The 23,782-nt window shown below is 45.3% G+C and overlaps 1 protein-coding gene across 2 annotated transcripts in view; it reads right to left on the bottom strand.

Moving 5' to 3' along the window:
• The window catches only part of TBC1D9 (TBC1 domain family member 9), a 49,598-nt gene extending 47,602 nt beyond the window's left edge, over nucleotides 1–1,996 (bottom strand). For both annotated transcript variants that reach the window (XM_054824640.1, XM_054824641.1), the window contains exon 1: nucleotides 1,482–1,996. In XM_054824640.1, coding sequence (XP_054680615.1) covers nucleotides 1,482–1,608 — 127 coding nt within the window. In that variant the 5' untranslated portion in view covers nucleotides 1,609–1,996. The remainder of the gene's footprint in view (nucleotides 1–1,481) is intronic.
• Nucleotides 1,997–23,782: the final 21,786 nt, after the last annotated feature.

The following is a 23,782-nucleotide window of genomic DNA, read 5'->3' as shown; positions in this document are numbered from 1 at the left end:
TATCAGACTATTATACATACAACTTAAGAAGGCTGTGTTTGCACTGTGCAAACAGGTTGAAGAGAAAACCCCAAATTCCCAAAATGTTTCCCCAATAACCGAGAAACATTTGGAAAATTGGCTGGGGATCTTAAACTATCTCCAATTCAAAGATAACAAAGTCAGAAAGGTACAAGAATGCCTTGTCAGACTGCCTATAGTAATATAGAGGAAGAAACCCTTAAGAGACCAGGAGGTAATCCACAAAAGAAGAGTCTGCAAAGAATTTCTCGGTATACACAGCAGGGGTGAACTTTTAAGACAAGACATACTTTTTATGGATTTGCCAACACTGTCCATGATTTAAGAGTAAAAAAAAAATAAAATATACAGCCAATGTGGAGTAGCTGCTGGTCCCTCTCCACGCAAGAATGAGGTGGTTTATCAAAAAAACAACATTGAAGAAGACTGAAGATCTCAAGAGCCTACATGAAAACACACTTTACGGTGGTGCGTTGGTTTAGATTATAAATTGTTTACAAGTCCATAGAGCATTCAAAGGCTGAAGAAACACTTGATCTCCTGGTAAATATGCACAGTATCTTGAACCAAACATAGATGTAGAGCAAATGTTTATTTTGATTAACCTGAGGTACTGGTTGCAATGCAAGTGGGTAAGGAAGAAACCACAGCTTTTCAGAGAACGAGTTTGACTATTTTCTGGCAATTCAAGAAGGACCGGTGGTAACGCCATCAGGTTCTGTATCTCCAAGTTCATAGAGATGCATACATGTTGCCTAAAAATGATGAAAGGTCTCGACAAACGTGTATGCACGGCATTACAGAGACCAAGATGCGCGTGACCCAAACGTGTACAAAAGCGTCTCCAGTTACCAGCAGTTGAAAACAAAGCGTTCAGGGATCATACTTTACAAGGACACCCCGAAGAATACGGAGAAGCCAAAGCAAATCCGTTCTCATGGTATGTGTTTGCAAGTGACATCTTGGTCTCATTTTAAACAGCACGCATTAGAGGTTCAAAAATAAAATCCTCCGAGAACCTGGGCAAGTCACACCCTGACGTATGAAGGCATCCGACACCGGTGATCACCCGCGCAAAGCTTTACAGTGCGTAAATCCTCAGGGGAACCTTAGCGTAATCCACACGGCCCCGCACCGAAACACCGACGCGGCGCCCAAGGCCCCTCACCGCCTTACAGCGCCGGGCGAGGCATCAGCCGCCGCCCTCGGCCCTCGGCCGCGGCAGGGGCGCTGGGTTGCCCCCGGCACGGCGAGGGGTCCCCGCACCGCCCGGGAAGGCGGCGAGGAGCGGGGGAGGGTCCCCCGCAGCCCCACGGCGGTTGCGCGAGTGTCGCTCCCCCAGGGCCGTTATCCCGCCCGGCCGGCGGGGACCCACCGCCACCCCGGGGGAGCCGCTGAGGTAAGCGGCGCGAAACGCGGCCCCGCCCCGCCCTCCCCGGGACCCCGGCCGCCGCCCTTACCCGCCAGTCCCCCGCCGCCGCCATCGCCTCCGTGCCCCTTCCTCCTCTGGAGGATGAAGTAGGGGTTGGCCCGCTCCGTCACCCACAGGGCGTTCGCCAGCAGCACCTCCTCGGGGTTCACCCACATGCTCCCGGCGCACACAAAGGCCGGCCCGACCGGCCGGCTGGCTGCGGGGCGCGGTGACTCACGCACGCACCGTCCGCATCAGACGCCACCATACCCGGCCGCCGCGGCGGACAGCGCAGCTCCGCGGGCACCGGCGGGCGCAGGGCGGAGGGGCGGCAGCCGCATGTCCCCGCGGCTCCCGCCGCCTACCCGCCCACCGCCGGGCGCGGAGGGGCGGCCGCAGCGGCCAGGGGCGGCGGCCCCGGCAGCACCCGCCGCAGCGCCGAGGGCAGCAGTGACATCAGCGGCCGGCCCGGCTCCGTCACCCGCCGGCGGTGACGCCCCGCAGCCCGCCGCGCGCTCCCTTTTCCCCGCACAAAGCCGGCGGGAATCGCCGGGCACCCGCGCGCCACCCCTCGCTCTGCCCGCCGGGTGCGGCGGGGGGGGGGGGAGGGGGGGCGGTGGGCGCGCGCTCCGCGCTCCCTGCACCTGCGCGCACGGTGGGGCGGGGCCGCCGCGCGCTGGCGGGGGGGGAGGGGGCGGGGCTGCAGCGTGCGCGCCGCAGCGGCAGTTTCCTCAGCGCGGCCGTTACCGCGGCCGGGCCTACCTGCTGGGGGCGGGGGTGTGGCCGCCCCCCCCCGCGTGCCTCCGGTTTGTCCCTTCAGCAGCCATCGCTGATCCCTGGGGCATTATTCTGCAGGGTCACTGGGGAGAGAGAGAGAGCGCTACGTCCCCTTCTTAACCGCCCGCCTTCTCCCGCGGCGCAGGGAACTTTGTAAAACTGGGTGTTGAAAGAAAGAGCGGGCTCTGGGCTCGGCTTTGAGGGAAGCTCTCCGCGGGAGGCCGTGGGACTGCCGTCGTTCCGCAGCCCCTCCTGACGTGCCCCTTCGCCGCCGGGCCCAGCGCTGCTTTGGAAGTTCGGCGGTGCTGCTGAAGGGCACGTCGTGCCTTGCTACCGGAGGTCGGGGGCAACTTTTGAGGCCCGAAAAACCATAAAGTAAACTGGTATATTCGGCAGGTACGCCAAGCACACTCGGGGGGTATAGCAGTGTGCTGATTTGGGCTGGAATAGAGTTAATTTTATTCATAGTAGCTAGCATGGGACTATGTTTTTGGATTTGTGCTGAAAACACATTCGGCAGCTCTGAACACTATTTTGATTTCCAAGTTTGAGTCGCTGGCCTCCCTTTAGTCAGAAAACTCTTACTCTGACCAGATACTTCTCTTTGGTTTATTCAAGTTGTTGAGAAGAGTAAATTAAACCCCAAAGAAAATATTAAAACCGTGTTCCAAGCACAATCATTTCACGCGCAGGCCGTAGCTTTACAGTTGTGTTTAGCCTTTCATCACCTGGTGCTGGCGTGGAGCTGGATACCCGGCGCTCGTCGGGTGGAGATGGACACGCAGTCACGGGAGAAATGACTCTTCGTCTGAGGCAGCGGTCATGCGGCCGGTACTGTGTAGGTAAGAAGTTCAGGAGAGGGAAGTGACCGTCTCTGATGAATGCTTAAAAATGGATAGTATTGCTGTCGGTCCCACTGCACCATGGGGAATATTCGTCATTGTCATGAAGGCAGGAGACTCTGATCTAAATGGGAAGGCACAAGAGCTTCTTCCCCCTTTCCGAATTTATCATAGAATCAGGTTATTTTGAATTTTAGTATTGTCGAAATGACCTTGTCCTTTTAACTGGAAGATTTTGGGAGGGGGTAGTATTTTTAAAGAAAATCTCTGAACAAGCGCATTTCTTATAGCTTTGAGAAGAAATTTCAGTTTTTTGTTTTTGTGGTTTTTTTAAATCAGCTCTAGTTAAAACCTTCATGCCAAGTAGATTGAAAGTTAAATCCTAGCCTGGCTAAAAGTAGTGGCAAAAATTCCTAGTAACTTCCTTTAGTAAAGGCAGGATGTCACACACACACATACAAGGCTCCTCAACGCCCCTGTGTTGTCATAGGCATACTGATGGCATTACGCACTAGTGATATCATCACTGCCAACAACCTGCGGTAGAACTACTAAAGCCACACCGACATTTTAGGAAGGAATAACCAGATGATACGCTGCTGCAGTCAGAGCCGGTGATGGAGTTCATTTTCTTTGTGAACAGTGCAGTTGAACTCAAGAAGGCAAAGAGCATTATCAGAGGCTGAGAACTGCTGCTGCTTCCCATTCCTAATTTGCTTTTCAATAGGGGGCACAGACAGTTATGCATGTAAAACTGTAAGCACTGAAATCAGCTCCCAGGCCTTATTAGTACCAATTAGCCAGGTTTAGATGCAAGTAGGGCGACATATATTAATGGCATAAAGAACACCAAAAGCATAATTTCTAACATCCTTCCTATTTATTTTCCATTAAGTGTTCCAGAACATTTGAATAAAACTGGAAAGAAATAAAATGTCATCACTCAAGTAAACGGCATTTAAAATGAGGTTATATTGTGTCTTTTTGTTGCTGTGTTGTAGACAGTATCAAGGCATTTTAAAATGGAAACTTGATTTGATTACTGCTTTCACAGTAGTGAAGAATAGTTGGTGTTCTATCATGGCTGACCTTTTTGTTGAAGCCAATGCAAATATTTTCTCCTGTATGCCCATCACATATTTTTATCCCTCGTGTAAAATGGTTGTCTGTGTATTTTTTCAGATGTTAGTGCTCCATCAAAAAGTTTCTCTTTCATCATGTAGTTTGGGAACAAAATAAAGAACTTCTGGTCTGTGAGTTACAATAAGAATTTAAAAAAATCTTAGATGCAAATAAAGGAGTAATTAACACAACTTGTTTTGTTGAAAAAACTTATCAGGTTGGAACCTCAGTGTGGTTTTAACACTGAATGGGACTGTTTAAAGATCTCTATGCCATTAGATTTAAAACTTCAACATATGCCATTCAATTTTGAAAAACAAAGAAATCAGGAGCAGATACCAATACAAACTAAGCAGTTATTTCTTATAATGCTGTATTACAAACCTCTCAGGGAAGAAAATAAACATGATTCTAGAAGGACAACCATTCCGTGCAATGTCATCAGGCGAATGGACAATAACAGTACTCAAGCAGGAAAAAGATGAAATAAAGCAGACATTTTACCATTTATTCCCCAAAAGACCTTCTCACAACGGACCTCTTTTTTAGATGCAGCCAACTTGCATTTTCTAGCAGTTCAGGACAGCCATTCAGTCCACTAGGAGTAAAGATAAAATATCGGGATGTCAAAAATTATCTTTGAGACATGCGTACATTGTTCAGGTTGGAACAATACCTGTATAGGTCCTACATGAGGACTTACCTTAGCATGGAGAAGCACCTAGCCAGCATTATCTAGAAGCTTAGAGCCTTCAGCTGCAGTAAATGAATACCTTATTTATACATGGAGAGGTGGGTGTTTAGATTTTTGTGAGAAGTGTTTTGTTTTATAAATAGTACTAAAGCTTTAAAAGACTTGAGGACATTGCTTTAGGTGTGACGTGGGATGAAACAGAAAGTGGGGGAAAAAAGTATCTGAGATTTCTCAGTGTGTGGTCAAGTGCCACAAACCTTAGTGTTTATATGCCCATAACACTCTGTATTGAATAAATTCAAAGCATTCAAAAATAATGTCGCTTTTTATCATGCCCCTGCAAGTACATATTATGAGCACTTTTGCAGGTGAGCAAACTGAATCAAAGTAATTCTTGCTTTGCGTCATCCAGTGAGTCTGTGAACAAAAGTAATCAAATCACAGCATCCGCTACCTGCGGTTCCCCACTTTATCCTTCAAAGGCAGGACCAAGGTTAGTCACTCTCAAGCCCTTTATTGTCCCAGAATAATTTCATACTCCTTGAGTCTAGTCTCAAAAGCCGTTAATGGATTGATTGCATACATGAGTCCCATTTGTGTCACGCGCCTGCTGTATGATGTACATTTTGTATGAAGTGTAAGATCCAACGCGTGTCAAGTCTTTACTCCGAACTGGAACACAACCTACCTGGTAGGAAAGAGTTAATTTCTGTAGGATTGAGGCAGCTATTCAGTACCAGGCCACCAGAAATATCATTTACTATCCCGGGAGGACAATGTCAAAATGTCTCTTAAGGGAATCTGGAAACAAAATATTTCAAGGTCAAGGAGAGAGAAGAAATCCGAAAGAATTCCAAACAAGCCCCAGGAATTTGCAACAAAAGGTGGGGGCATGTTTACCAGCATGAAAGTGATTTAGGAGGACAAAGTGTGACCTAATGCATAGGCTAGATAAGCACCTGCACCCCATTAAAAGGATGCTGACAGAAGATTTTTGGATTTGCTGCTTTGCAGAAGAAAAAAATCTCATCCTTTTTTTTAAACCATTTTCCTTTCTGTGACCTTTCTTGCCTGTTTTGTGTGCCATAAATGAAAACATGTACTGGTTTCTGCTTTAATTTAACTGGAGTTAAAGGTGATTTCAAAATAACAGGCTAGCAGCAGGGCATTCTGTTCCTATCAATGTGGTGATTCTTAGAAGGGAAATGTCCGGCATTTCTTCCGGGTACCTACAGAGCAGCAGGGTGGATCTTCACTGAGCTCTAGCGGCTCGTTTTGCAGCCTGGTGCACCAGAGGTGGAACAGAAGAGCAGTGTCAGCTTTGAACGGTCTCAGGTATGCAGCAAGGCAGCAGGGAGAACACCTGACCCTCTGCCAGGAGCTTTCGACAGTGACTCTCTAATTTATCCATATTCGACAAGAGGCTTTTCCTAAAGCTACCTACCTACCAGGAGGTCTGTTACAGCTGAATTCTTTATGTTTGCGTATCTGACAGGAAACATCAACTTTAAAGATAATATCCAGTTGCCTGTTTCTCTTCCCAGAACATTTTCATTGCCTGGGAAGACTGTCAAATTCAGGACAAACAAACTGCAAGCTTTCAGTCTGAATGAGGAACCTACATTTCCAAGGAAGGTTAAATAAAACAGTTTCATATTCTATGATGCATTTTTTTGCACTTCCTTATAATTGTGACAGCTCTTCTTGAATATGCCACTTACTACTTTTTCTCTCCTTGTGAATGACAGCTTTTTTAGGCCAGTCTTGTGTGAGATTCTGGCAGTCTCCCATGACAAAGGGACAGCTTTTTGGAGGTTGATAAAAACCAGTTCCCTGCTTTCCAGCAAATCATAGAATCATAGAATCTTTAAGGTTGGAAAAGACCTCTAGGATCATCAAGTCCAACCATCAACCCAACACCACCATGTCTACTAGACCATGTCTACGTGCTTTTTGAACACCTCCAGGGATGGTGACTCCACCACCTCTCTGGGGAGCCTGTTCCAATGTCTGACCACCCTGTCAGTGAAGAAATTTTTCCTAATATCCAACCTAAACCTCCCCTGGAGCAATTTGAGGCCATTTCCTCTTGTCCTATTGCTTGTTGCTTGGGAGAAGAGACCAACACCCACCTCACTACAGCCTCCTTTCAGGTAGCTGCAGAGAGCAATAAGGTCTCCCCTCAGCCTCCTCTTCTCCAGGCCAAACAACCCCAGTTCCCTCAGCCGCTCCTCGTTAAGACTTGTGCTCCAGTCCCTTCACCAGCTTTGTTGCCCTTCTCTGGACAAGCTCCAGCACCTCAATGTCCTTCTTGTAGTGAGGGGCCCAAAACTGAACCCAGTACTCAATGTGCGGCCTCACCAGAGCCGAGTACAGGGGGACAATCACTTCCCTAGTCCTGCTGGCCACACTATTTCTGATACAAGCCTGGATGCTGTTGGCCTTCTTGGCCACCTGGGCACACTGCTGGCTTGTATTCAGCTGGCTGTCAACCAGCACCCCCAGGTCCTTTTCCTCCAGGCAGCTTTCCATCCACTCTGCCCCAAGCCTGTAGCGTTGCCTGGGGTTGTTGTGACATGTTATAAGATAAAGATGTTATATTTAACTATCCTTAGGTATCATAATGACTACTTTACTCTTTCTAAAGCACTGTTGGTGTACCAGGCTCTTCACAAGTGAGGCAGCTGCTTGCCCACAACCCACACGTCAGTTTGTGACCTACCTTGCTTCATGAGGTGTGAGTTCATAAGACTCAGAGTTTCCAGCTCTCCTGTCATGTCATGTCTATACTATCCTTTGAACTTTGATAAATTCCAAAGCATAGGTATCAGAATTGGTAGTGGTATTTTAACAGAGCTTTACCAATTTTTGTTTTGTTAGAAGCAAGGTCTTTGCTACTTTGGAGACACTCTGAATCATCCTTTTCTGACATAGCATTGCACTGGGAACACACTGAGCATTTTATCCAAAATCTTCACGCAGGAAGAGCTTTCTAAAGCAGTCACCACTATTTTAGGTATAACTGGCACTCTGCCTTATACCTGGTTTATGAGCATAAGCTCTGGGCAGTAGTAGAATGATCTGGGTCCTGATATAGCAGTGACCTTACACCAGTATTTATCATCTTGTCAATCCCTATGTCATTTGGAAACACTGTCAGTAAAGATCCTTTAGCACAGTATTGATCATGTAGAATTTTAAAATTACATATGGACTGCTACAAAACATCCCACTCACTGTTATCCCCTTGTTCTGAAATCTCTCTGTGGGTTCTTTTTATACCCAGCCATTATGACCAAGTTAATTCCATATATGATCCATCTTTACAATTAAAATTGCTTTGGCAAAATCCAGACGTATGATACCAACTCTACTATCTCTATTGACCAAAGCTTTTACCCTGCCAAAAAAAAAAAAAAGCAGCTTTGTTTGACATTACCTACTTCCATGAGACCATATAGCAACCGTTCAAGATAAAATACAATTATATTCTCATCCTGTAACTACTTGTTAATATTGTACCAGATTAATCATTCTGTTATTGTAACAAAGTTCGGCAATGGACTAACTAGTCCATAGTTTGTTAGGTCTAACTAATTGACAAAGCTTGTTCTTTTTAAATGTGGGAACTACATCATTATAAAAATATAAAAATTTTAATATCTCCTATCTTCCAGTGGAACAAAAATATAAAAAGCTGAAGAATTAAAACTCCAAAGAAGTCATTAACATTTCCTACAACAAAACAAAGCTGACAATCATAAAACTGAAAAGAAAAACAACAGCCCTTTTGAATATGCCTTAGGAGATTCACACAGCTGAGTAACGTTACTATCATAAGTGGAAAGCCAACAAACATTTGACAGCAGCTGATATTTTAAATGCCACAGTGCCCTGAAAAAGGCACTGTTACCATACTTCAGTGAGGTGCTAGGGGAACAAAAAAAAAAAAAAGGGAGGTATACATCTTGGTAATGGCACGATCTGCCCCTTTCTCTCAGATTCAGCAATCCAACTTCATCTTGCACCTTCCTGCTAGCACCTTGAGGAGCCACCAGCAGTCAGGCAGATGAGAAGTCACTGAACCAGCTCGGCAAGCAGCTTCATTGGCACCGCTGCTTCAGCATGACAGGAGCGAGAAAGTTTGAAGAAAATCACTGGCAAGGACTGGGGTTTCTTTTAAAGATTTTGATGGTTTCATTACAGGCTCTTGTCATTAATAACTTGTACCAGTTGGAGATGACAGATTTCTTGAGGGACAACATAACTTATGTTGGACAAACGAGAAATGCTGGACTTAAGAGTGTTAATACTGAGTAATTACTTACCCCAGAACCTCTTTGTTAATTACTTATGCTAAATACTTGAATTTACATACTTTATTATGTGTCATAAGACTTAACTAACTTTGCCCATTCATAAACTGGTCAGGTTTGTTTATCCTTAAATTCAGAATAAATGTTGTTTACCCTCTGATGACATTCCTAGCTTTTCTGTGCATTGTTTTTGTTATCTATGTTATGCTAAAATAGCGCAAATCTGATTTGAAATTATTTATCGAAGAAACATACCATTCGAGATGGAGACTGAACCTACCTTAGACCTGTGGAAACATGGGGAAAAGCCAGGGTCCTGGTCTGTCTGTTTACTCATTTGTGTATTGAATGATTTCCAAAGTTAATTTAATTTGTAGTTAGTTTATTCTGGTGCTTTTCTCACCATTAGGCTGGGGTTTCCAGCAATGTTTCTGGTTGCTGAAAACAGAAGCCTGAGAACTGGCTCAGAGATAGAATCATAGAATCATGGAATGGTTTGGGTTGGAAGGGACCTTAAAGATCATCTAGTTCCAACCCCCCTGCTGCGGGCAGGGACACCCTCCGCCAAAACCCCATCCAACCTGGTCTTAAACACTTCCAGGGATGGGGCATCCACAACCTCTCTGGGCAACCTGTTCCAGTGCCTCACCACTCTAACAGTAAAGAATTTCTTTCTAACCTCTAATCTAAATCGACCCTCCTTCAGCTTGAACCCATTACCCCTTGTCCTGTCACTACACTCCCTGATAAACAGTCCCTCACCATCTTTCCTGTAGGCCCCTTCAGGTACTGGAAAGCCGCAATCAGATCTCCCCAGAGCCGCCTTTTCTCCAGGCTGAACAATCCCAACTCTCTCAGCCTGTCCTCATAGGAGAGGTGCTCCAGCCCTCTGATCAGCTTCGTGGCCCTCCTCTGGACTCGCTCCAACAGCTCCATGTCTCTCCTGTACTGGGGCCCCCAGAGCTGGACGCAGTACTCCAGGTGGGGTCTCACAAGAGCGGAGTAGAGGGGCAGGATCACCTCCCTCGACCTGCTGGTCACACCTCTTTTGATGGAGCCCAGGACACGGTTGGCTTTCTGGGCTGCAAGCGCACACTGCTGCCTCATGTTGAGCTTCTCATCAATCAATACCCCCAAGTCCTTCTCCTCAGGGCATTTCTTCTGTTTAATTGTGATGGCCCTTACCCTTTACCAAATAATTTGATGTGATTATGGAGGGAGTCAACAAAGATGTTGATTTGGCAAGTGCTGGCATAGAGATGGTAACATCATTTGTGGGTGTATCTGTTCAGAGACAGAGTATAAATGGGGATGAGGGGGGTTTATTTTGGGGGGTGTTGGGGTTTTTTTGTTTTATGAAGAGGAGGTTAATATAAATTTCTACTAATGTCTCTTTTGTTGAACAGGCTCTGCAGAAAACAAGTTATCTTTGATACTTATTTCTGATGCAGTGCCACATGTACAATAGTCTTTTGAATATGGGTCAAATGGGGGACATAATTTTTAGATTGAACTCCTTGATGATCTTACCAGGACCTTTTTAAAAAAAAAAAACAAAACCAACAGGGTAAATAAGGTAGTGATTGTTCAACTATACCCTAAGTATTTCACAAATTATTGTGTATTTTGGTTTCATTTTACCTTTTTTATTTTTGTCTGTTTCTTTTTAAGAGCCTCTGAGATGTCCTCTACTTATAAAATATAATAATATCTATTTATTTGTGAAAATATAAGAATATGCAGCATACACCAAATAAATTTCTAATACAACTCTAGTGCAATCAGTGAAGGTACAGCATGGAGGAATCTTGCTTTATGTTACTAAATGCTTAATAGTTTATTGTGTGGCAGCTGGTATCTGAATTGGTACTTTAAATTTCTGTTATATATCTTAAAGGAACTGATGGTTCCTGAAATGCTGATAAAATATGCTTAATTTGGCATCTAAATGACATGTAATAAACTGTTTACCAGTTACTTTCCTGCTTATTGAAAATAACATTGACAACACCAAAATGAGTTAAGCCACTGCATGTGAACAGCTGACTTTCTTTGAAAACATCACATCAGTTCCAGCTGAACACATTAAAATCCCCCATCAATAATGTCATTGTACTTGGTGTAACCCAGGAGGCTGGGTTTGCCATAGCAGTTGATCCACACACCCTCACAAAACCAAATACATGAATTGGTTTGTCCTAGCTTCCTGAATGATCCATGTAAAGAAACACTGACCTGAATAACGTTGAGAAAACTTTCAGTTTCTTAGAGCACTGTTGCCTACATGAAATCATAAGCTTACAAGACTATGTTGTGCGTTGAACTCTCTGAAACCTAAAAGAAGAAAAAAGCATGCAAGTTTTTGTTATAATTATTATTACTGGTTTTGTAGATCAAAAAAGAAAGCATACATTTCTGTGTTCACCAAAGAGTGTGGCCAAAGGGGCAGGTGTGTGGCATGCTTTGAAATGCACACCTATTACTTTGGGATGAGGTGGTCCTCAGTGTAAGACAATGTGATGTCCACGAGACTCATAATAAATCTTTAATTCTTAGGAAATTTGGAAGAGGCTATTTAGGTGAAGGGAGATAAAAAGTCTTTGATTACCATAGGAAAAGGTATGAAACAATTTTGTGAAGAAGCATTCCTCTCAAAACAAACAAATGAGAAAACCCAACTGCCCTCTGTCCCTAACTTGAAGTTCAGACCTATTCCATCTCCATTCAGTGACTGGATTTAACCTACTCCCCTCCAAGGCAGTAGCTGAGGGGAAATGAGTTGAAATAAACCTGGCCCCACGCATGCTGCCTCATCAGCTTAGCACCCACGGCTGGAGTTGCAGTGGTCACTACGGGGAGCTGTTACCCTGCTTCAGTGAACGTTAGGGAGTGGATCTAGTCACAACCCCTCAGACTTTTTGTTTAATCTGGCAATTCTCACCTCTCTAGTCCCAGCCTGTAAAATTTGGTATTTCTTCATTAGGGTCCTCTTTACCTTCTTCCAACCACGTCTTCTCCCTGTAGGCAGAAGAGATTAGCAGTTTATTTTGGTACTACAATACATCCGTAGTGAACAGCTCAAATAAGGGTGTCTACCCAAACGAATGTAGAAACCAAGACAGTTGATGCAGTTTCTGCACAGCTCCTTGCTGGCCAAGGAACACGTTCCTAGCATGCACATTTTATTGCGCAAGTTATTGAAAATAAAAAAATGCAAACCTAGTGGTGTATTGCAGAATTCAACAACTCACACCTCCCTTTCTCCCTGGAAGAAATGGCTGTTGTGGGCTGGGGAATCACTTCATGTGTTTGTTCGTGATTATTATGTCTTGTGCTAATGGCTCCTATGGAAGGAGCTGCTCTATACTCCCTGGGCTGATGGAGCTGTATGGGAAGAATTTGGAGTGAGGGATAAGGGCCCAGGAGGTGCCAGCAAGAATAAGCTGCCCCTCAGGAATACCGAAAAAATGATTCTTCAGTCATTTATAACAATTTCCCCTCCATCCCACTGCCGAGGAAAAACTACCTACAGTAAATCAAATCTTGCAGTCGACTACCTGTATTAGCAGTAGGTTTCTGTAGAAAATTACGGTTCAGATCATTTTCAGGTGGATATTACCAGTGGTGCAGACCTCAAAAAATGAGAAGAGGAATTTCTTCATTTTTTCCTCTTTTGCTGGAAAACAGTCACTGAGAGCAGTCATGGAAAATATCAGCTCTAAAAAGAAATCTGTTGAGAAAGTCACACGTACCTGACAAGTTATGAACATACAGAGCTATGGCAATTGGATTACAACCTGGACTACAACATGGACTACGCCAAGAGCTTTCACTACAATTAATATTTTATTTTGCTGTTCATTTGATTTGCAATTCACATGGACTATTATGTCCAAGATGGTCTTGACAACAGCATTTGTAGTGATTTGTGTAGGTTTTTTTAAATGTCCTATAGTAATTCTGACATCTTTTCTCTGCTCACCCTGATGTAGCAGAAAGGATATGTAAAAGTTGATCTGTATCAAAAATGAAATCTCTATCTGTTAAACAAGTCAGAAGTTTTAAAATTGGTTTTGTTCCAAAAACCCTCGTACATTTTTTACTGCAGTTTAAAGGGTGACGTATCAGATGTTAGAAATCATCAGGAAGAAGTATCTCTGTATGAAGAGCTTTACTTCTTATTTTTTTGGGATGGAAATTTGTGTTAGAGTCAGTTTTTTGTTTTGTTTTTCTTTTTCTAGAGAAGGCCTTTAGGACACCACAGAAATTAAATCTGCCTGCAGCAGAGAAGATCATGCCTGTGTTTTTTACTACACATAGCCAAATCTGTCCTTAACCCTTACAGAAATCTAGCATAGATGATAGGTACTCTCAGCTGAACTGCCACCCTGCTTGCCACTGCAACTTACGCTGTATCTATAGAACCTTGCAGATGGATTTAAAGTTTAATTTTACACATTACACTTCAAGAGGAGGAGGAAAAAAAAAATCCCCACAAACAGCTTTGTTTGTGGTAAGGATTTTGGGCTCATGAAAATTGTAATAACTCATGCAAAGGAAAAAAAACCCACACTGAAATAATGTGAACATTTGTAAATATAGATACATTTTATTAATCTACATGCATGTATTTATATATAATGTATAACAGGCATTTGCCAATAATGAAGGGTGACAGTCAATATCTAGTGAACCATTCACTAATTTTATTTTTAAAGGAATTTGTCAGTATACATACTATGGTCATATTCCCATGATGGAATTTCCAACAGTCCTGAATTACAACACTTTGGAGGAACTTGCAGTTTTAGATGTCTCAGAAAACTGAGACAAACAGGAAGATCAAAGTTCACATGTAAGACGGAAATAATTGGGAGACTTCTGAGCCACATATGCTACTGATCTAACTGAGGTACCTCCAAGGTAAAATTAAAGCTCTTATTTTAAGGTAATATCCGATTAAAATGCTAATATCTGTAATTTTTTTTTCTGCTTATAACCTGCACAGCTTTAGTCTTTGCTGCCTTACCCTGCCACCCCAGGAAAAACCAGCTCCCACTATTATTTTTCACGGTGGCAAAGGCCTGCTGATGCAGCGCAGCTGCTGCATGGTAAAAGCTACAGGGAGCTTGTCTTCATTTGGGTTTCTTTGGTAATTAAGCCACAGCAAGTCACACCCAAATTTAGCAGTGTGGACAAAAGCAGCTCTTTGGCAGGCTCCTGGCTGCTGCTCTCCCTCCATCCCTCTCCTGGCTGCCCACCAAGCAGCTGCTGAGAATCTGGGATCAGAGTTTCTGTCTCCACACAAAATGCCTACTTGTAGCAGCTGCAGCGCTAGCCCGGGCGCTCGGCCAGCCTCGCCAGCCTCCTTACCACCCATCACACAGCCAGCCCTAGCTCTGGTACAAGAGGTGTTTTGAGCCCGAGCTAGCCTAGCCTAAGTGGCTGTAAACTGCAGAGGCTCCAGGTTAATCCAGCTCCGTACTTGCCTGCTTTCCAGGCATCCATGAAGGTCCTAATGTCTTCCCACAGTTCCCCCCCGCCCCCCGAGGCAAAGGCAGGCTTTCCCTTTTTTGTGGCACTGGATCGAAATATATTAGTATAAAGCACCAGGGTAGCTACTCCCATACACGTATGTGGAAACAGCAAAAGCACTGTTAAACCCAGCAAAACCCCACCATACCCTCTCTGAATGCAAATACGCAAAATATTTGCTGTCACTGGTGACCCCTTCATAAGTCATTGCTTGATAACATTGGACTTCAGGGCAAACCTGTGCCTTTGAGCCATTCTGGTAATCTCTGCCAGGGGCTAAGAGAGGAAGGTGCATCATTCTTCACCCCATTCTCTGCTATGGTCAAATGAAAGTGAAAGGATGAGAGAAATGGAAGAAGGAGAATGCAGAAAGAAGCGGTTTAAGGTTGAAGGAAAAAGAAGAGAAAATTATATATAAATATAGAAATAATGTCTCCTTTTCTATCTCCTCTAGGCAACGCCCTTTTGTCAGGGGTGGTGTCTTTGGGGCTGTGGCTTTCAACTTCAGATGAAGGCAAATCTCTTGGTACTTTGGCTAGTGAATGCATATGCCCACAGCATCCCCAGAGTGCCACTGTCTATCACTGCATTATTTTCCAACTTCTCCATCATGACTGGATGTGTACGCACATGAAATGGAACAAAAAGGAATTCAAGCTCTTCACTTAACTCGTTAACTTATTTTTTAGTTTGCAATGCACGTGTCACTTAACCCTCCAATAAAGGCACAGAAGGAAACCAGATACCCGTAACATCTCAAACAACATTTCCGCACACAACATCAAAAACATGCAAATTAAGAGATTTTCTCAGTTTTCTGGGCCAATTTACTCTTGCACCCACATCAGAATGCACTGCATTACCTCACCTCGCTTTGCCTTCCTATACAACCAGAAGACGTTGAAACAGCACGCAGAAGCGTCAGAAATCCTCTGCCCGGTTCAGGAGCTGTTTCTCCACGTGGCAGATCGTGGGGCTGTACCCCGTGGAGACCCGAGGCTGTTCACAGGCAGCTCCCTCCGTGCGGACCATTCTTGCCTGCGAGATGCAGCTTGTAATTAATGTGAGCCTAACTCAGGAGCTGCGCTCCGCAGATCAGTAACTCCGGGTCTGGCACTACCAGCCCACGCAGTGGTACCAATCTGATCCACACAGGATCATATCACCATCAAATTAGTCAGAGCACGGTAGTAATGCCAGCCCTGTGCTGGCTCCAAACGACAAAATACTTGATCCAGCCCCAAGCCTGTCAAAGTTAATCAGTCACAGGGTTTGGACAAGATTTGAAGAGTCAGATATTCCAAAGGATCTGATCCAGCACAGAGCCCTAAGTTACAAGTACCATATTATTGAACTGCATCCCCAAAGGCAGCACACACTTGTGGTTATTTTAGGTGATGAATGGGGATTCTGAAAATTGCCTACGGAGAGACAGGTGCGACAAACTTCACCTGTACATCGCCTTATCATATAGGGGCTGGAGGTAATGTGGAAAGGAATGTTAAGTAATAAGAAAAATGGTAATTTATCATAGAAAAAGCATAAGCCAATGTGTGTGTTCTTAGGCAAGGTTACTGTTGATGCCAATACAGCTGTGGGTCACCCAATTTTGTTTTGTGCCTGTACAAGCCCTGTACCAGTCCTAGGTCAGTATGAGGTCTGGATTTATACCAGCGAGGTAACCAAATACTGTACTGTCCTGGGAGCACCACTGGAATCAGGGCAACAGCCTCTGATGTAAGCTGGCTGCTCAGCTACCTGTTAAGCAGGGTTTAAAGTATTTAAAGTAGTATTATATGCTCTATTAAAACAAACAAAAAGGCTGCTTCGGTGGTTTTTTTTCTACCCAGCATCCCAGAAGCAGAGTTGTTAGTGGCACATAACCACAACAGGAAGCCACTTTCACCACTTTCATTAATTTTTCTAGGTATGACTAACTATGAAATTGTTTCACAACAGGTAGAGCACCAGAGGCGTTACTTAGTCTGCAGCTATGCTGAGTAGTTAAGTGTATTTTTGAAAATATAACATCTTTTTTGGAAACATTATCCCATAAAACTTCAGCTATGAATTATACAGAGCAGTCAGTCCCTAAGCAGACCAATCTACAAAAAGAAAAAATCTTTTCTAAGTAACTCATAATCTATCTTAAACCAATTCCAAGGCTGAAACAAGTTGAGGTACAAAACATGAAAATTTTCTATTAACAACAGGCCACAGCCTTTTAACAAGTGAACATTTTTACCAGCTAGAAACTCTGAAATAACTCTCTCCGTACAATTCTAAAGGTCTCCCACTGATAAACTCCATTAGTTTCTCTGTAGAATTAACTTATTATGTATACTGTATGCATGTGCATTATTAACAGCTTTGAAACCCCTGCTGATGACTTTGGTATTGTTCCCTTGCAGAAGTTGCCAAATAAAATAAAATCAGAAGACGATAATAAATAAATAAACAAATAGATCACAAACATGGCTAATGCACAACCCCTACATTCGGTTTTGTTTCTAAAGCATCTTTACCTTCTCCATGACTCCGACCCTGGGAGATGATGGTGGTGCTGCTTATATCCCAGCCCATGTCACGAGCCTGGTGTTTGCGTGGGCAGGGAAGCGCACACCACCTCGCTTCCCCGCTTGGAAGCATTCGTGTGCAGCAACTATCTCAGAAGTCCGCAGCTCGCAGCTCTCTACAAATTAGCAGCTGCAGGCAACAGAAAATTAGGGTTGAAAATAACAACAACCATAAAACATTGTCATTTTTGTTTTCCTATGGGAGCACAGATGGCTTCCACATAAAGATCAAAGTCTGTGTCATTGCATATATCAGTTTTGTGAGGTGGGATAGAGGCTCGAGCATTTGTTCTCCAAAATTTTACAACAAGTAATTTAGGAGAAATAACTATTTTATATCTCAGAACTCAGTTTTTCCGACAGCTTATCTATGCACAGAAGTGAGATTTCTGCAGCCATGAAAACCAGTTGTGGGAAATCAAGGAAGTTAGTCAGACAACTTTGGGTTGAAAAGTATTGAAGGTAATCTGACACGACAGCCTCAGAGAAGAAAAGATTGATTCCATTTTACATAAAATAATCATTAAAGTAGCTACAGTCCTAACATATTTCAAAATGTGTGCGTGTATATATATATAAAAAATGAAAAAACCTCAGAAGTCAGTTTGTTGAAATCTGAGAGAAGCAGTCAGGAATACTTTTTATTCTCTGTACAGCTTCATGACTTATTTTATTTGTGGTTTGCTCTGAAAGATGAAGTGTAATTGCTCTCAAGGCAAGAACAGACACAGAGCTTTTCAGAGACTGGAAAGTCATGTGTGTCTTGATCAGACTGATTTTATTTTTCCCTAAAAAAAAAAAAAAAGCCAGCAAGGTAAAAAAAAAAAGGAAGCAAACTCTTGAGACAGAAGGAAATTGCTGTAGAAGATGAAGACAGGCTCCCACAAACACATACACAGACGAATTTTGGGTAACCAAAGGCCCTGTTGTTGTATGCATGTTTCAGCAAAGCAGTCACAGGCTTTCTTGCCCATCTACATTTTTATAGTGTTTTCTTCTCATTCTGATTGTTTTTCTAAAAACCGATGATGCAGTCGAAAACGTCTTTTGGAGCCAACCCTGCAAGTTTCAACAGTTTAGCTGGCCGCAGCACTAAATGCACTGTCTCTTGAACACGGCTTTGCCACTTGCTTGAAATCCCAACCCCTCTGCTTGTGCCTGCAAAAGTACCCGACACCCTTGAGTCGGATTTGTGAGCGTGTTAAGTGTGCCTCAAAATAAAAAGGTAACTTCTCACGTCTTCAGGCGCCAAACACGAACCAGAGCGAGAGCAACACTGAAGGGATCCGTGAATTACCACCACCCTCGTCGGTAATTTCCTGTAATAGGGGATCATCAACAAGGGAAATTCTGTTTAAGCTTAGAGTTGTCTCGGAAGATGCAGAAATGTGCTTTCCTAATGCAGAAGGGCCTCAAGAGCGCTCTTCTGTGCGGGCCCTCATCAGGATAACGAGAGGGTAACGCAGGCAGCCCACAGCATTTAACAGATACAAGAAACAGGAGGTCCAGTCACAGGTGGAGAACATGCAAAATAGTTACACACCTCTTTCCTCTACCTTTCCCGTAAAAAAAACCAAACCCAAACCCAGCTGATTGCAGAGAGGCATTTACCTTCAGATAGTCTTGATAAAGTGCCCAGTGCTAGTTCCAAAAAGCAGGAAAAACAACAGTGCTAAAGAAAAATTGATCCGACCTGGCGAGGTTTTCATGAGCTGGCTGCAAGTCAGTCTCTCGGCATTTCCCGTGTGCTCGTTGGTGGCTGAGTATCAAAGTAATTGGAGAAGGAGGGGGAGAAAAATAGGTGGGGGAAAAAATAAAATAAAATTCAGTGGAATCTGGGTAATTTGTTCAAAGATCAAAACTCTAATGTAATGAATAACCTGTGTAATCATTCCAAAATAATTCCATGTTCAGACACATTTATTTAAGAATAATTTTGCTTTAATCAAGCATGAATCTGAAAGCGGATTATACTGATCTGGATTAGGGAACTCCTTCTCCCCCCCCCCCCGAGTAAGGTTATACTCCAGATACAAATATCTCAGTATAAATCCACAACCTCCCATAACCTACCTCAATTTTCATGTGTTGATCTGTGCTTTGCAGAAGGACAAAATTAAAAAATGATTGCTATTATAAATATTTTCAAATGATACTTTAGTGGCTGCATCTTAGTTAAGGAACATGGCAGCAGGGATAATTTGGAGGCTTGGGGGTTTTCCATCAATTGCCAGTGAAATGAGGGTGAAACTGGAGTGACACCAGGGGCAAGAGGACAGCGGCTTTCACCTGGTGCAGATCAGCACGTCCGCAGACTTGTGCTGATGAATTTCAGATGTGCCTCTGGACTATCAGAATCTGTATTTAATGACTTGGTATTTTGTTTCCACGCATCCCAGCTTGACCAGTCTCCCTTTATGCTGCCAAGGTACCCACATGTTTGTTTCCAGATGTTCACCCACATGTTCAGCTGGAAGGTGATCCGGCAATGGCCAGAACAGCGAGGCCCATCGTGGAGGCGATTTTCTTTCCCCCTGCCTCCCTCCACTTCATTATCTGTGCCCCTGAAATATTTATTTGATAAAGCTGTACTGCCTGCTTCACCAAGCGCATCTTTCAAACTTATTTATGAGGGATGACAGATGGGGCTACAGTGCAGGGGAAGACTGCTAGATGGTGAAAGCACATTACCACACCAAGATGGCACGAAAAAAAATTATTCTTTGATTATTGAGAAGGAAGAGGCCTCTCCTAGCATAGATGAGCATACCCCGTTAGCTGCTGCGTCTCCGTTGTCCTCAGCGCAAGAGGAAGGACTGCCAAATCAGGTACACATTATTGCTAATTTGCATTTATTCAGCTTATAAAAAATGCATCTACTAAAGCTCAGAGGTCACAGAAGAATACTTATTTACATGTCCCTTGGCAGTCACAGTTGCTTTTTCATAGCATACAATTCAGTGGTAAGCAGCATCAGTGAAAAATTTAAACATTTCATCTCTTTGAACATTCAAACCTCTTCCTAATAATTGCCTTCGCTCAGATATCAGCCGGCTCACTTCCACAGGCTTTCCTGTACTGCTCGATCCCGAGCCCCAGCCTTGCCCTTGCTCCGGCAGATCTGCATTTCGGAGTGCTCCAAGCAGTCTCTGCCCCCTCTTTGGGAAGCGTATAGCCGCTCTCTCACCTCTCTTTAAACTCCGATAGCAGCCAGGCCCGGAGAGGAGCTAGAAAAGTGGGGGGGCACTCCACTTATGAAAATATACCTTTCTATGGCACTGTGAACAAGGGGTACAGATTTAAAATCCCAGAACAGGGTCAAGCAACCTCTGCCACCTTCCCTCACCGGGGCACATAAAGCTTTTTGCCATGCACCGGGAGGGAGGTGCTTTTAGAGAGGAGCCAGGCTTCCTCTGCAAGAAATGGAAACCTTCACCTGGCAGAGGAGGGACCCAGCAGAGCAAGTTGCACGTCCTCACTGTTTCGCACGCCATGCAGCTGAGCATCCGCCCTGGAGGCAGTGCTGGTTTGTCCCTGAGGCTCAGCAAGCTGACAAGAAGGTAGCTCCTCCATGCGTCAGCAACCTTAAATTTAATAGGAGTGAGGCAGCGAGCTCAGGAGGAAGAAGCAGCTCCCGTGGTGGGGGCAGAGGACGTCCCCGCAGAGCCATCAGCTCAAGGCATGGACCCACACTTGCAACCCTGCCGGGACACCCCTGCAGCAGCATGGGGTGGCAAACGTGCCCCCCTGCCTGATGGGTGCAGCGCAGCCCTCCCACCCACTGGCTCGTGCCGTGGGTCTGCCTTTACGGGGGGAGCACTGGGAGCAACGCTGGGGGTGCCAGAACCTCTCCCGTCAGCATGTGCTTGGCTGGACGCAGAGGTACATCCGTGCCACGGAGGCACCAGGGCCTCTCGCAGGCCTGACCACATTCCAGCACTGTTTCTTTTACGTGGTTTCACCCTCACGGGCCCACCAGAGCTGCGACGTGCAGGGGGAAGGTGATGACTTCTGAGGTGGGAAAGGTATTTGCAGTGTGTGCCTGCAGAAAGCATCCTGCTGTGCTGCATCAAGCGTGATGAGGTCTGGCGGGGAGTCGCATCTCCTTCCTCTTTTGAGGGAAAGCTCCTCAGAAATTTCAGGTTAAAAGCTTCCCCCCTCCCTCCCTTGCCATTAACGGCAGTTTTGCTTATCTATTCACCCTAGGTAGACGTCTTTTCATGTAACTTAACACACTCGCTGCCTGAAAAGAAACTGTAGGAAAGCTCATTTACTTGACAGGATGACTTAAAGACGGAACGCAGGGGCAGTGTGCCCATTCATGCTTTTTTGTTATGGTCCCGACTCCCAGTACAACTACCCTGGGCACCGTACTGGTGATGAGCTTACAGGGGGATGTGATGGGATGCAATTTTACTGCAGTGAAATAACTCTCCCTCCCCAGCACGCAAAGCAAACTGGTTACTGGACAGGGTGTCGGTGTCACCACCCTTGTCCTCACCGTTTCTAACAGCTTGGTTACGTCCGAGCATCTTCTCCCCTTGACCATGCGGGCAGCAGCCTTTGGTTGAGCCCCTGTGTAAGAAATCAGCAAACAGGAGCAAAGACTTTTCCAGAATTCATACCTGAACAGGTAACTCACCCAGCAAAGCGTTCACTGCCCGGCAATAGCTGTCAGGCACCGGTGCCCAGTGTGCTCGCTGTCGATTCATTCCCCCGTATCTCCAGATGAGGTCTTGCAGCTCTGTTCCCCGGCGCCTCTGTCTGCACCACGTTGGGACTGGGAGCCACTGGGTGTGCCTGGCCCAAGGGACACGGGGCTGTCACAAGGTGCTGCTGCAGCATTGCGGCCCCCGCACACCTTCGCTTTTAGAGCTATTAGTTTCATCTTACTTATTTTCCAAGGCTCTTGAAGGAGCCGTTGCCAGACGCCCTTTCAGATATGGCCTCAGCCCTTGCAGCAGACAGACATTTCTGGCGCTGGGGTGTTCTCTCCGGCCTCCATCAGCGCCTCTGGCCGAGCTCCCATGTCTAACCACAGCCCAGAGACCGGCCGCTCACCCGCAAGCACTGCGATGACACTGCACGCCGGTGCCGGAGGGAGACTGACTGGATCTGTCTTTGTAAAGCAGAGCTGCCCCCTTGGGCGAGCCCAACTCCTCCTGACGCGGGGGCTTCCCACCCGCCTGTGCCCACCCAGCTCCCAGGGCTGGGGACCGGCACCGCGGCGGCTGCTCCTCCACCATGTCCCAGAGCCTGGCCTCTGGTTGTCCTCAGACCACCTTCTACTCCCATGGGAGACCATGGCCACAGTACCGCATCGCCTCTGAGGACCAAAGATTTGCTTCATCTTCAGTCCTGCTCAGTTTTTAATTTCCTTCTCATTTTTCTTGCTGGAAGGGCCACGCTGTGCTCCCAGCCGGACAGTCCCTCTAGCCCTTTGCTACCTAATCACTGTGTTGATCACGTACCTCCCTGGTAAGGATAGGGCAAGCTGTTTCTGCATTACCTCTAACTTCTTTTTCCCCATTAAATATAATGTCTGTACTCGTAATTTCTTTTTTAGATATTTTAAAAACCCTCAGATATATTGTTAAGATCAGGAGCATATCTGGAGGTAGCTGGAACCATGAAACTTCATTGTTAATCAGCCGATGACTTTGGCTAGGCTGACATTTTCCCAGCTATTTTTAGCGTATGACTCAGGCACTGCGCTACAGAGCCTGCAACATCCCTGGGGGCTGATACCGGAGCCTCGTTCAAAGCTGTGCTGAAGCATCACACGAGAGGGAAAGGGAGTCCAAGCGGGCAAAGGCTTTTGTTCACCCCCCTTTGGGGCTCTTTAGAAAAGCAAGTGAACACAGGAAACAAGGTGTTATGGCAATGTAGTGGGATATTAGGAACCGGAAGGGAAATACTCTTACCTGGCTCTCGCAGGAACATTTCCATCACGCGTTATTGGGCTGGTGGAAACAAAACCAGAGCCTTGCGAGTGCCCGCTCCTAGATGTACGGCTGAAAACCCAGAAGAGAAGTTTTGAGGGGTTCCCCCCCCCCAGTCAGTCCTGTGGGTAATTGAAGCCCCCACTTCCCTGCCTGTATGGAAGTCCATGGCTCGAGTCTCAGCTCTCACCTCATCTCCCTACGAGTCGTTGTCATGAAGAGAAGACCCACAGACCCAATTAGTGACTCTGTCTGGTAGAGTCCAAGGATACAGGAGCTATTGGGGTTGGGGGTGCCTTGTTCTCATGCGTAACTTCGTTATGCATCACTTCAGAGAGGGCTGACAGGGATACCCTCGGAGGTTAGATTTTGCACATGTTTAAATCCCTGTGTGGTCTCCAGACCTGCCTGTTGAAGCACCACATCACTGAAGAAGCAGCTGTTCCTGCAGCTGGGTTTCTCTTATGAAGGATGATGCAACCTGAGCCCCCATCGATCAGCTTTAATGCAAGTCAAAAATAGTCAAAACTTTCCAAGAATCGAATC

The sequence above is a fragment of the Grus americana genome, chromosome 4 (genome assembly GCF_028858705.1).
Source record: "Grus americana isolate bGruAme1 chromosome 4, bGruAme1.mat, whole genome shotgun sequence".
NCBI lineage: Eukaryota > Metazoa > Chordata > Aves > Gruiformes > Gruidae > Grus > Grus americana.
The sequence above is the reverse complement of the archived record's forward strand: the minus strand, read 5'-3'. Positions and strand labels throughout refer to the sequence as shown.